This window comes from Pelodiscus sinensis, chromosome 2, assembly GCF_049634645.1.
Source record: "Pelodiscus sinensis isolate JC-2024 chromosome 2, ASM4963464v1, whole genome shotgun sequence".
Lineage (NCBI taxonomy): Eukaryota > Metazoa > Chordata > Testudines > Trionychidae > Pelodiscus > Pelodiscus sinensis.
In genome coordinates this window covers 21,556,596-21,571,488 of record NC_134712.1, presented here as the reverse complement: position 1 = coordinate 21,571,488, position 14,893 = coordinate 21,556,596, and the positions used below count along the sequence as shown (strand labels likewise).

The 14,893-nt window shown below is 46.1% G+C and overlaps 1 protein-coding gene across 1 annotated transcript in view; it reads right to left on the bottom strand.

The window, feature by feature from the left end:
* Positions 1–14,893, bottom strand: part of SNTB1 (syntrophin beta 1) — a 214,034-nt gene that overhangs the window by 9,438 nt on the left and 189,703 nt on the right. Inside the window, exon 5 of the mRNA XM_006137515.4 lies at positions 3,955–4,151. Coding sequence (XP_006137577.2) covers positions 3,955–4,151 — 197 coding nt within the window. The remainder of the gene's footprint in view (positions 1–3,954; positions 4,152–14,893) is intronic.

The window sequence follows — 14,893 nt, the reverse complement described above, 5'->3', positions numbered from 1 at the left end:
GAAGATTACTTATATGACTGTATTCTGTATTTCAGTGTAATTATTTAGCCATCTGAATTGGATTACACCAAGCTTCACCGAATTTCCATGAACACATACAGATGGGGAGGGGTGGGTGGGTGTGTGTGTGTGTGAGAGAGAGAGAGAGAATAAACATCCACGCCCACACACACACACAACTCCCACGGAATTTCTAGTAGGTTTCACTAGTCCTTTCACAGGATTCTCTTGGTCCCTTCTGGTTTGTAATTTCTACAAGTGGATGAGTTGCCCTTGCTCTGTTCCAAAATGTGATTGCCAATGGAACCAGCTAACTTTCAAACAGGCATATGTAAAGCCCCTGCTCGTCCTTTGTTCTTCAGGCACAGAGAGCAGTTGAAATTAGCTGTTCCTTCCGTTTACTGCTTCTGCTGCTGTTCCTGTGCTCAGCAGGGCCAGGCTATTGGCTACCTCCATGTTGCCCCTCATTGACTGCTTATGACTGATATTTGCTCAGGAGGAGTGGACATCTGCACAGTGTAGTCTTTACCTTCAGCTGCCTGAAATTCTACCTGGAAATAAGCCCTTCATGGCCCTGAAGGATCCGATGCCTTTCCCTGACCTCCAATTTGAGATCAGTTGCTTTGTGCTCTGTCCCTAACTAGTCTAAGGGAGCTACAAGTTCTAATTTGAAGTGCTCTCTGCAATCCTCTCCATAAGGGGGAGTGCAGACAGAACCCAAACTGTGTCTGAGGCAGGGATGCAGGAACGGGGACAGGGTGTGGCTGTGCCACTTTTTACAAGCTGTAAGGACAAGTGATGGGGCACATGGAGAGATGCGAGTGGGGGCAGGAGTCTTCGAGGAAAGAGGCAATGTGAGGCTGGGACTCGAGGAAACAGACAGTGTGGGGCAGAGACTAGAGGGGGCTTGTCTACACTGGCCCCTTTTCCGGAAGGGGCATGTAAATTTCATGAGTCGTAGTAGGGAAATGCGCGGGGGATTTAAATATCCCCCGCGGCATTTAAATAAAAATGTCCGCCGCTTTTTTCCGGCTTTTAAAAAAGCCGGAAAAGAGCGTCTACACTGGCCCCGATCCTCCGGAAAAAGTGCCCTTTTCCGGAGGATCTTATTCCTTATTCGAAGTAGGAATAAGATCCTCCGGAAAAGGGCACTTTTTCCGGAGGATCGGGGCCAGTGTAGACGCTCTTTTCCGGCTTTTTTAAAAGCCGGAAAAAAGCAGCGGACATTTTTATTTAAATGCCGCGGGGGATATTTAAATCCCCCGCGCATTTCCCTACTACGACCCATGAAATTTACATGCCCCTTCCGGAAAAGGGGCCAGTGTAGACGTAGCCGAGGAGAAGGGGCAGGGCAGGGATTTGGGGGCAAGGGGTTGCCATGGTTTGATGCTGGTGGCAGGACCATCCTTAGGATTTATGGGGCCCTACACAGTACTTTTTATTTTGCATAGAGGTTAAGGATGGCTTTGGCCGGTGCCCCCCACCCTATTTAGGAAGCTTTCACTGCTCCTGGTCTCAGTAGCTGGTTTGGTTGCTCGAGCCTCTTTTCTCCCAAGCAGTTCCTTCCCTGCACTAGGACACATTGGAATGTACTGCCGCAAAAGCCGCTAATCTGGCCTCTTCTCAGGAGACACTGCTCCTTACAAAAGCACGTGGTTCAACTGACATGAATGTCCTCATCAGGATGGAGCTAGGCAGACAAGTGTTCGACATGGATGGAAGAAAGGCAGCTGAGTGGATATAAACTGAGCTGTTACAGTTAAGGTACCTGCTGGTCACTGGTCACAAAATCATAGGTGAAGGTGTTGTTTGGATATGCCCTAAAATTAGAACAGTTGTTTATATCTCTTAGCATTAAATACAAGTTTTATTTCTTAAAACTTCTGGACTGAAGAGCTGAGGAGAACAACTTTGAAAGGTAGCACTGAGACCTGACTGATAGCTGGTGAAATTTCACATTTGATGTAGCCTTACAGTGAATTAATCAAGTCCCTGTTCTGTATTTCCAGACTGTGAAAGGCTACTGTAATTCATTCTGCTTTACAACACCCAAACAGGATTCAAATATACATACAGTTCAATTAATGTGTTGGATATTGCAGAGAGTAAATAAAAGAAGTCATTCCCCTTGACCTAATTCGTCGTACCCAGCACGTGGATATCTCTAAATGCCAAGATACACAAGAAAATCTCAAACTTTAGTTTCAGGTACTCTCTTCCCACCACTTGCATACCAGACATTCAAAGAGACAGCCTCCCTCTTTGAGCACTAAATGAGCTGCAAAAGCTAAAAGCCGCAAAGGGAATCACTCAAGAATTTCAAGAAAGAGGAAGACACTTTTGAATACTAATTAGTTTCATGGTAATTGAAAAAAAGACCCTGATGATTGTAAGCAGTAGCTATTGCTTCAGGAATTCTGCACCATGGCTGATTTAACCTTTAGGTTAGCTTGGGGATCGAGCACCAGACGAAACTCAGATCTTAGGTAGAATAGAGGGAGTCTCTGATTTTAACAGCATTGATGAAAGGAAAGAGTGAAGTGGCAAGGACAACACAAAACAAGGGTTTTACCAGGGGATGGGTCTTGCACAGTGCGTACCATACCCCTTTGGACAAGCAAAAAGGCAAATCAACCAATAGGAGTGGCAAGGTGAGGGGGACTCCGCCAGGCATTTGAGACCAGTAGGCCAAATATGGGCTTGTCCACATGGGGCAGTTATTCTGGAATTGGGGGTGTGTGAATTTGAAGCATTATTTCTGTTCTTGAATAACTCCTCTTCTGGACACTCTTGTTCCAAAATGAAGGAATCCAGTCAGGGAGTTAATCCAGAATAGTTATCCTATATTCCCTATGTAGTCAAGCTTGAAGAAGAGAGACTCCTGTGCTCGCTCACAGTCTTGATTGCATCACAGATGGAAGGCAGTTGTCTTACAGGGGGAGGTAGTTTGCACCCATTGCTAATAGACTGGCCCCCATTATTGATTTAAAAAATGCAGGTCAAGGTGGGTAAGTGTCCAAGATCTATTTGTGAGTTTTGGATACTCATGGCTCCTACCTTACCCATTCCTTTTTCCAGATAGGTGCCCTAGTCAGATCACCAGTAACCTTTATGCCCTCTTCCTGATGTTTCCCTTACTCCAGGATGCAGGGCTTTCCCTTGGAGGGCGCCGGGCCTGGGGTAAATCCCCTACATCACCTCAGGAATGTAGCCTGGGACAACCCTCTTTGGCCCCACTCCACTTCTGCTCCATCCTTGTCCCACTTCTGCTCCACCCCTTCCTCCAAGCCTCACCCCTGCTCGGCCCCTTGGCTCTCTCTCACATGACATAAGCCAGGAGATTGCAATCGATGGTGAGAGGGGATGCAGGGCAACCCCTACTTCCACCTTGCACCCTGCTCATGCATAAGATAGTTGAGGCAGCCACTGTGGGGTCCCCCAAAGTGCAGGGCCTGGGGAGACCTATGGATGGGACAGCTCTGCCAAGAGGATGTTCCTTCCAGGGATCACAGAGCTGTGGCCCTTTGAACTAGAAGCTTAGCAACAGCATGAACCCCTCCATTCTCCTCATGACACTTTCCAAAGGCAGGAGGTCCCCATCTCTGGCTCTAGCACTTCAGGCATTATTAGCTGATATGAAGAAGAAAAGAGCAAAATGGAAGTCAGGATTACACACTACGGGGCCTGAAACCACACCCCTTGTCACAGTTAAGAGAAGCTAAGAGTGGGCTGCAAAAGCAGCCATGCATTTTTCACAGAAACTCCGTCTCCATTCTGAAATTTCAATCAGCTCTGGTGGAAAAAATTTGGGCAGACCAATCAACTTCCCCAAGCATTGATCCTGGACTAACGATCCCAGACCCAGCGTTTTGAGTCTCGTGCTGAGAAACAGGCCGAAGGGCAAACGCCGAAGTGACTCAATGTAAAGAAGAAGAACTTCCCAGTGTTACTCACAGGTTTTGATTTCCGTGATGAGTTCAGCTGAGTTATGGCAGCCCTGCACTATGTTCCTTGTCCACAGGGAGAGATCTCTGCTAGTCTCTGTCCTGAAGAGATGCGTTTCGATCCCTTGCCGTGTACCGGTGCGCGTTGCAAAAGACAAATCCACCCCAGATTGTGGGGATCCCTTAGTTGGACCTGAATGGACCAACCTGAAATCAGATTAAAAATTAAAAATTAAATAAAATATTTTCATGGCTCGATGCTGTCCAGAGTTTCATGTCATGCAGCTGTACGCAATGGAATGAAAAGGTGGGACTTTTCAGTTTAGAAAAGAGGAGACTAAGTGGAGATATGATAGAGGTCTATAAAATCATGAGTGGTATGGAGAGGGTGAATAAAGAAAAGTTATTTATTAGTTCCCATAATAGAAGAACTAGAGGACACCAAATGAAATTAATGGGTAGCAGGTTTAAAACTAATAAAAGAACATTCTTCTTCACACAGTGCGTAGTCAACCTGTGGAACTCCTTGCTAGAGGAGGCTGTGAAGGCTAGGACTATAACAGAGTTTAAAGAGAAGCTAGATAATTTCATGGAGGTTAGGTCCATAAAAGGCTATTAGCCAAGGGATACAAATGGTGTCCCTGGCCTCTGTTTGCCAGAGACTGGAGATGGATGGCATGAGACAAATCACTTGATCATTGTCTTCAGTCCACCCCGTCCGGGGCACTTGGCGCTGGCCACTGACAGCAGACAGGCTACTGGGCTAGATGGAGCTTTGGTCTGACCCAGTACGGCCATTCTTATGTTCTTATATGCTTCAGCCATGGAGAACTGAAGGTTTCTGGTTACCCACATAACAGGCACAGAATGGGCAGAGGCAGGGCAAGAGGCCTAACCCTTGACCTGCACATGGGAAAGGGAGTGACTCAGTTTCCAAACCCACTCAGAGCTAGACATCCCTGTTACTGCTGTCAACAAGAGTGGCAAACAGTGCTAGCTGGGGAGGGAAGGGTTCTGTGATATGCACAGGTCTTCCAGGAACTGGACACAACACAATCAAGAAGCCCCAAAATCTTATTTGACTAGAAATGATAGTTGCTGGGCCTGATTATCAAAACATTAAAGCACAGAATAGTGCACCCCTAAACGCCCTTGCAATTAGAGCACTAGGAGCCCTAGTATGTCTAAATGGACGACAGGGTTTCTAAATGTTCATCTGAGTATACAAACCAGTCAATTTGCATTAGGGATTGTTGGCAATTGTGCATAAAAATTAGCTACACAATAGTGCACCTGACTCTGGCTTTAATGCTTAAGCCCTAAACTGTTTAATTTGCTTCAGAAATATGAGTGCTAATTCAGATAACATTATAGGGAGAAGTCTCAGAGGGGCTACTGTGTTAGTCTGCATCTGCAGAAACAATGAGGAGTCCTGTGGCACTTTAACCTGTTAGTCTTTATTATTATACAGAGAGAAACCTCTTCCTTCCAGTGGCACAATGCATCTTTATCTAAAATCTTCAGTCTAAATGATGAAAGACAACAAGGTAACAGGCACCTATTAAATATCCATGGGCAGACACCAAGTACCATTTTCTATATATTTTTCCTTAAACAACTCAAGCACAAATAATCTCAAATATACCAGATACCATAACCCTAACCTTGATTTTTTTTCCTCTCGTGTTTTGTCGTATATAAAGAAAAACTGAAGCTACTTTTACTCCAGGATGACCAGCTAATCTTCAGAGTAAAAAGAAAGGTTTGTTCACTAGCCCAAAAACTAAATTTCAAAAACAGTCATTTTGAAATAAAAATGACAACCAAATATCTCATTTCTCCTAGAGATTATCCATATTTTAAAGAGAGGGTAGGAAGTTAGAGAAGTAATTCAAGGACATTGCAACAGTTGAATTGTAATGATGAATGCAGAGAACATATTTCACCCTTTGAGGGCTAAACACTAAACCCGAGAGAGACTGATAAAGTGAAACTAGAATCATTCTTACAAAACTGACACCTGAAGAAAACAGGAAAATAGATGTATTTTTTATCTCAACCTATGCAAATGATAAACGTACACAGAGACAATATATAATAAAAAGCCACTTCTCCAATATCTGCAATGTAAGATAATCCCTACATCAAAATATTAATTCCCAACTAGCAATTTTCTGTTGCACTCCTGTAACATGATCCTTCCCTCTTGAAGGAGGGTGGGGACCAGCCTGTAGGCAGGGACTATGGGTGGCAGGAGCAGTGCTTCAAGGTGAGCTGGGCTGGAGAGATCCTCTGAGCTCTGGAGGGGAATGGACATAGGGGGGGCAGAGTCCCAGGCAAAAGGGACAGGCCAACTGGAGTCTAACCTACCCAAGCCCGCCAGTCACCTGCCACTCATGCCTGCAAGGCAGACCTGGCTTGAAGCGTTAACTTTCACAGCCCCCTTCTGAACTTTGGCACCCTTCCCTCTTTTGCGGGAGGATTCTGAGGACAGCAGACAGCATTCCTCCACTGCAGCCATGCGACTTGATGGAGGAAGAGGCAGAAATGGAGCTTACTCTGTAAGGGTATGTCTACACTGCCACCCTAGTTCGAACTAGGGTGGCTAATGTAGGCATTCGAAGTTGCAAATGAAGCCCGGGATTTAAATATCCCGGGCTTCATTTGCATCTTGCCAGGCGCCGCCATTTTTAAATCCCCCTTAGTGCGGACTCCGGGCCCGCGGCTACACGTGGCATGGAGTAGGTAGTTCGAATTAGGCTCTCTTTGTGGAATGAGGAGTACCGGTAGTTCAAATTAGAGAGCCTAATTGGAACTACCTACTCCGTGCCGCGTGTAGCCGTGGGCCCAGAGTCTGCACTAAGGGGGATTTAAAAATGGCGGCACCCGGCAAGATGCAAATGAAGCCCGGGATATTTAAATCCCGGGCTTCATTTGCAACTTCGTATGCCTACATTAGCCACTCTAGCTCGAACTAGGGTGGCAGTGTAGACATACCCTGAGGGCCATCGGGCCCTGGACTTTCAGAGCAGAGTCAGTGCTCCTGGTTATACTCCTGGCTGTGCTTCTAAATTCCTTTGGTAAATGACAGTATGTGAAGCTGACAAGGTGGGGGAGGTGATATGTTTTGTTGTACCAGCTTCTGTTGGTGAGAGAGACAAGCTTTCCAGCTGACACAGAATAGGGATGTAAAATCCCAGTTAATCAGCTAACTGGTTAAACTTTAGGTTTAAGTGCTGCTCCCCCATACCCTCCCGCATGGGGAGGAGGGAATGGCTCCTGTTTCCCCCGCGTGGGGGGGGGGGGGGATGACCAGCTCCCAACCCCTGAGGAGGTTGTGGCAAATGTGGGCGAGGGATCCTCCAAGGTACCAGTTAAGCAGTGCCTCGAAAGCATCACCCTGTATGGTTACTCATTCGTATCCCTAATACCAAGTTCTTCATAACACCACTGCATATAGTATGTCTGGGCCTCAGTTCCCTCTCACTTGCACGCTGCCCCGGTGACAAGTAAGGAGGTTTCATAACCGTAAGTATGGGGTGTTTTACAATATCAAACTGTCATTATAAAACAGTAAGCCACAGAGCCCAGACTTAACATTAATTTCTATGGGAAATTGTACTCTAGGAAAACATTTCAGAGCCCTCTGTCACATTCTTTCTGCTGCGGACAGAGTTCATTAACTGCTCTAACAAGTACTTCCCAGAACTTGTCACACAGCATGCCACTCAATTTGGAAACCACACTCTCAGATGGCAAGTGCCTAAAACTAGTTCACATCTACAGCAAAATGGCATTGCATGTTATCAATAATATAAAAAATACAGCAGGGCTAACATTACGGTTCTACAATATTTTGGCAGACATGAGCAGCATATTGGACCTACCTGGTAACCTGAATATCACACCCAGTATGAACCATGTTTACTCCCTACTTTCTCATCCACACCACTACCTTCTTACTTAATCTGACTACTAGAATTTCAGGTACATTACTGAAAAGTTTTTAAAGGAATATTATTTAAAATTCTACTCACTGTGGCATCAATTGTATATCCAATTAGAGATCAGGCTTTGCAAAGTCATGCAGAGTGACATGAACTACACAAGTATTCAGGAGGGAATTAATACTATGGGGTATCATTGCTGAGGTATTTAGATCTAAGAAAGGGCTCCCCAGTTTACTTTTGGCCACTTCTATTGCTACTCCTATGAAGTATTGGAAACAGCAGGCCAATTGAAAAACCCAACATCCATTTAAGAATGCCAGCCATACCAGTTCTTTTTGCAAACCCAAAGAGCATGTTGTTTAAGCTGCTCCATTCAGTTGGTTGACATAAAAATCAGTTCTTTGTTTGAGAGGATATGCAAGACCCCTTCGGGAGCTTGCAGTCAGTCTTAATAAAACTGCAGAATGTCAGAGCATTCACTAGCATGCACATCTTTCCAGCGACCTCTTTTAACATGAATGGTGAAGGTTATTCAATGGTGGATGCTCTACAAAGAACTACAGAGGGAGACTGGAAGCTGGTCACTAGCATAACCTTCAACTTTCAACCAATGCTGTCACCAGAATTCAGAGCAGCCACCAGGGGGCACAAGAATGTTGGTAATTTTAAACAAGTCTGCTCAGGACTAAGTTGATGGGAGGTGTACTAGGAATCGACAGTTACTGTAAAATGTCTTCTTTACATTCCTTAGAGAGCTGACAATACAGATTAATTTTTCAGATTGCTCCCTGTTCTATTTTTATTCTGTCTGCTTTCTGGTTTTTTCCTTAATTTTTTTACATAGGCATAGTACTGTGACATGAAGAATACGAACCAAGGTGTCGCTGCTGGTGGGACTCTGTGGTCTGCATTTTCCTTTAATGATACGAAAGGAATCTCCAGCATTTGTTGTGGCACAGAAAAACCTTCACAAATGACAGTGAAATTCTCCCTGCCACCCTGGGGAGAATTTTCAAAGCAGGTATTCAACTGCTCGGCTAAGATTTATGTCAGAAGGCATCGATGTAAGTTCTATATCAAGTGCTGTCATCAAGCCGCTCAGTTGAGCAGAAAGCTTTGAAAAACCTAACCTGGTACTATTACTCCTGTTCTACACAAAGCACTCCTGAGTTCCCCCTTTAGACGTGCTCTTGAACAGGTAGGCCCTTTGAAATGCTGTCCCCGCTCAGGCTATGTCTACACTACCGGGATTTTTTTGCAGAAGAGCAATGCAAATGAAGCACCGATTAGCATTTTCACGTGCTTCATTTGCATAGTCTCTTCCGATCCGTTTTTGCGCAAGAGGTTTTTGCGCAAAAATATGCAGTGTGGACGTTTCCGTTTTGCACAAAATCCCCTTTTTGCACAAGATCCTTATGCCTCTCCCAGAGGATCTTGCGCAAAAAGGGGGTTTGGGGCAAAACGGAAATGTCCATGCTGCATGTTTTTGCACAAAAACCTCTTGTGCAAAAATGGATCGGAAAAGATTATGCAAATGAAGCCCACGAAAATGCTAATCAGTGCTTCATTTGCATTGCCCTTCCGCAAAAAAAAGTAGTGTAGACATATTAGTTACTCGTCCTAGCTTTGCCCCTTAGACCGATGTATGCGCTGATGTGTACAGCTTCTCCTGCCTCCATAGCTGCTACCACTCACAGAGGTAATTTTATTGTGCCAATGGAAGAAACTCTCTCCCATCGGTGTAGAGCGTTTTCACCAGATGTACTGCAGCTGCATCACTGTCAGTAGACGAGCCTCGAGACTCTCGAAAAAGGGACTTATGGCTCTAAGATACTTGGGCATTTTGGAAAATGTTAGCTCAGTGTGTGTTGTGTGTGTGTTGTAAATTCTTTTAAAGTGTGTGTGTTGTAATTCTATCCTGTCCCAGTTCACAATGGATACAAAATTGCCTGCCTGCTAGTAACAAATGAAAGAGACTCCTGTCTGCTGGGTGGGACATAGTGGGGAGTTCTCACTACAGCAGCTTCTAGGCTTATGAGAAACCTTTACTTCATAAATTCTATTTAAGCTGGTGGGAAGAGGTGCAAAGAGGCTTATGAAAATGAAGACTGGGAAAAACAATGACACAGTGTACCTAGGCACTTGTGCAATGTTACACATAGTGAAATGGGTAAAAAAAAATCCTTCAGACCCCATGTATGTTCATTTTATGAAGCCCTGAATATGAGCAAATTATGCCTGAAGCACACATTTGGCTGATCTCTTTGTGGGTAAGTGGGGTCTCACTGTTTGGACACCCCTACAGCTTTTCTTTTTTTTTTAGCTAGTTAATCACATCTGCTACTAGCTGTGGTCTTTTTTTAAACATCCTGTTACTTTTGTTTTCTTATTCAAAGCCCAGTAGGACTCCTAATTTGATTATCTGCCAAACAAAGCAGTTATTTTTTTTAACAACAATTGATGATGTTGACTGCTGCTTTCATACATTTGTTAGTGACTGGCACATTGTCCAATACCCTCCTGTGCATTCACTGGGTGCAATTTATAACTTTTCACCTGGGAAGTTTTCAGACAGCATGTTGTAATCTTGGCTGTTCTCATCTTTCAGCTTTTTTTCCATAAGTCCTTGGGAAAACATTTTTTGCTAAGCTAAAGCATATTTGAAATGCCACTGAACACTGAAAAAGTACAAAGATTTGTTCAATCTACCTTGGGCAAAGAGCAGAGGAACCCAGAGGTAGGATAAGGGGTACAGTATTTCTACTGCGCTGCAGTCACAGAATTTCCTTGTGTCCTTGTTTGCTTGTTATTTGCCACCAGTAGGTTTACATGGATCTCTCTTTTTTTTCTGTTGGATTTTTTTCAATACGTTGGCATATAAACGTTAGGCATCCATATAAGATCAGCAGGGGGGGCTGACAGAATTGCTGGCACCCTGAACAGGGGAGGGTGGCACCTTTTTCCCAACCCAGAAGGGGCAGGGCCTTGGGTGGAAAGGGTGGGGCTTGGGCAGCTAATTCTCAGTGCTGTCTGGACTGCTCTGCCAGAGGTGGAAATAATTTGTTACACTACACAAATACATTTTTTCAGTATTTGCACTTTACTCAAGTAATTTATTTTTGTGATACTTCTACTTTTACTCAAGTAGGGTTTTTAGAAAATACTGTACTTTTTACTCCACTACCGTTTCCGGAAGCGCTTAGTTACTCACTACTTTTATCACCCCACTGACACTTTTGCAAGCCAGCATTCTGATTGGCTAAAGCACAGACGCATGCATAAAGCATCCAATCGTCATGCGGTGATGATTTTTTAAAAATAATAATCAATCAACAAGCACAATGACACTGCCCGCAAAGAAGCCTCTTAAAATAGCCGCATCAACAACTTTTAATTCAAAAGCAGTATCTATGCGGGGTGGGGAGCACCGAGCCTCACGGGCTGTATCTGGTGGGCGGGGGAGAAAAAGTGTGGTGCTGGGTGCTGCCGCTCACCCTCCCCACGGCTGGGGAAATGCAATGCTGGAAACTGATGGTAGAAGGGTTTGCCCACTGCTCCCATCAGTCGGATTTCGGCCGAAGGAAGTGGCGGGGAACGCGGAGCTAGGTAAGCACGCCCCACCCTTCTCATGGCCAGACCCCATCCCTTTTCCACACACACCCCTTCTGCCCAGCTCTCCCAGCTCTGGTCTGCTCCTGCACCCTCTTACCCTTCCAGACACACCACCCTCAGCCCACTCCTGCACCTCCCTCCCAACCAGCTCCAGCACCCGACCTCCATCCCTATCCCACTCCCTGGCAGCCCCCTCCCACACACTGAACCCCTCATTTTGGCCTCACACCAGAGCTGGGGGGGGCTTTAACAAAATTTACTAACCCTGTGACCCCAAAAGAGTTAATCTGGACTGTGGGAAGCCTTGTGAATCTGGACAACATAAATATGTTTCTTTAATTTGACGCCTGTATTTAATTTGGTCACTCTTTAGCTATATAAATGAGGGCTGTGACTACATTTAATTTTCAGATTTGAAATATAAATGGATAGTAGATGTGTGAATATTGTACAGGCAGTCCCCGGGTTACGTACAAGATAGGGACTGTAGGTTTGTTCTTAAGTTGAATCTGTATGTAAGTCAGAACTGGCGTCCAGATTCAGCCGCTGTTGAAACTGACCAGTGGCTGATTCCAAGAAGCCTGAAGCAGAGCTGCTCTGCCTCGGGCTTCCTGGAATCGGCCGCTGATCAGTTTCAACAGTGGCTGAATCTGGACGCCTGGGACAGAGCAGCTGGGGAGCTGCCGGGTAGGTCCCCGCAGTGCCGCACCTCGGCGCTGCGGAGACCAACCCGGCAGCACCCCAGCTGCTCTACCCCAGGCGTCGGCAAGAAAAGCCTGGTCTGCTGGGGGGGGGGGGCACACTAGCTGCGCCCCCCCCCCCCCCCCCCCCAGCAGACCAGGGAGACGCGGAGCAAAGCTGCAGAGGACACGGGCGGTGGGACCGCGGCGCATCTCGGCGGTCCCTCCGCCCATGTCCTCCGCGGCTTTGCTCCGCGTCTCTCTGGTCTGCTGGGGTGGCCCCCCCAGCAGACCAGGGAGATGCAGAGCGGCTTTTCTTGCCGCGGAGGACGCGGGCAGTGGGACCGCCCAGACGCGCCACGGTCCCGCCGCCCGCGTTCTCCGCGGCTTTGCTCCGCGTCTCCCTGGTCTGCTGGTCACGAAAATGGCGATCGGGGCTTTTTTGTGGAAAACTGCGTCTAGATTGGCCACGGACACTTTTCCGCTAAAAGTGCTTTTGCGGAAAAGCATCCTGACAATCTAGACGTGCTTTTCCGAAAATGCTTTTAACGGAAAACTTTTCCATTAAAAGCATTTTCGGAAAATCATGCCAGTGTAGACGTAGCCTAAGTGTGTGTGTGTGTGTGTGTGTGTATATATATATATATGTGCACAGTGTGTGTGTGTGTGTGTGTGTGTGTGTGTGTGTGTGTGTGTGTGAAAAATAACAGTGCCCTATGATAATTCGGGTGGTTAACCATAGATGACTACTTTTTACTTCTGGATACTTTAATATAATTAAGATGTGATACTGTAGTACTTTTACTCAAGTAGTTTTCCAGAAGGATACTTTGACTTTTACATAATTACATTTTTTCCAAAGTAGCAGTACTTTTACTTAAGTAACTTTTTGGGGTACTTTTTCCACCACTGCGCTCTGCACCGTGTCACTCCCAACCTGAGCCAGACCTCAAGCGGCTAAGAACCCTGGCCCTTTTTAATCACTGGGTCCTGAGGCAGTCTTCCCCTTTATTCCTCCCCCGCCATCAGTGGGTGTGAAGACTGGAGAAGACATCATCATCTGTACTCCCAGTTTTGTGAGGAACATGGCGTATTAAATCATATGCTGGGAGCATTTTACTTTGGGACTAGAAGTAGTGATTGGGTGTTAGGGCTTCTGGGTCTGGTGCTGAGTCTGAGGTGTTTTCCTCCATAATATGTATATTCCAGTTTGCCCTCATTTGTCCTGCTGGGATAACAATACTTATTCACATTGCAGGACTGTGTGCAGCTTAAAAGAATTCAATGTTAAATTTCTGGAAAGTGCTTGTAGATGTTAACAAAAATCCCTCCAATATAACTGCACTATATATGGGTATGTCTACACTACCACCCTAGTTCGAACTAGGGTGGTAGTGTAGACATACCCTATCATAGTAGACATGGAAAAACTGCTAAGTACTGAACTTGGATTTAATATTTGCCACCTATACATGATGATTCCAAAAAGCTAATACAAAGCTACGTCCTGTGTCCTAAATGGTGCTAACTTGGTTAATAGTAAATGCCTTTTTCTGGAAACATTTTTGACGCTTCGGAACACAACACAACTAATAGTTTGTTGTGAGTACTCCCTAGTTCCACAAACATTTCTGCAATATATCTAGATAAACATTCAACAAACCCAAAATGTGGGGAACACTTTCAAACCTGTACTGCTTTCTCTCTTAGGAGAGTCTAAACTGCCCCCTTTTATCTTGAGTCTTCCAGGGGTATTACATTAGGGCAGTGGTCTCCAACATTTTTACACCCAAGATCACTTTTTAAATGTCAGGGCAAGCAGGGTCTACCCCATCTCTTCCCCGAGACCCCATCCCTTTCATGAGGCCCCACCCTCTCCAAATCTTTTCGCTGACTACCTGTTGCTAATGGAAACTCACCATTAATTACATAATTACACCAGAGTAATTTTGTTAGTGCTGCAGCTGGGGAGAACAGTTTAATTGAAATTATTAAACAGATTAAGTGTAAAAAATGAGGGATTCAATGTGCAGGACAGAGCTGCCAGGAAGTGGAATAGGGATGGGGTGCAGGATCTGGGAGAGAGATAGGTGCAGAAGGGGGAGAGGTTGTGATGTCTGGGTGGGATACAGGATGCAGAAGCAGGCTGGGAGTAGGGTGTCTGACCAGGGGGAGGAAGCAGGAGCAAGGGAGGGTGCAGGAGCAATGGTGGATGCAGGAGCAGGGTGGAAGTAGGTATCTGGCCAGGCCAGAGTGGAAGGTGCAGGACCAGGATGGGGGTAGGGTGTCTGGCCAGGAGGGAGGATGCACAGAGCCCTGAGTCTCTGACTAGGCGGGGCTGATTAATCACCTGTGAAGCTGTGCTGTCCCGCAGCTTAGAGGGAACACTTGTGTCGGAGCAAGCTGGGGTGCAGGGTCTTGGTGGGAGGAGGGGAGTAAGTGAGGGGGACTGGGGTGTGAGGTTCTGGACATGAGTTCCTTTCAGCAACTGCTGCAGCCACATGGTCCCTGGCCGACCCCTGAGGCTGGAGGCACCACTACCATGGCCATGCAATCCCAGACTGGCCCCAGAGGCTTCACAGTGCTGCTCCTCCCACCACAGCCTAATCTGCTGCCAGGGAAGACGAAGGGCTCCAGCGGTTGGGACTGAGCTCCTACCACGCGTGCCACTGGAAATCGGCTCGTGTGCCACTTATGGTATGCGTGC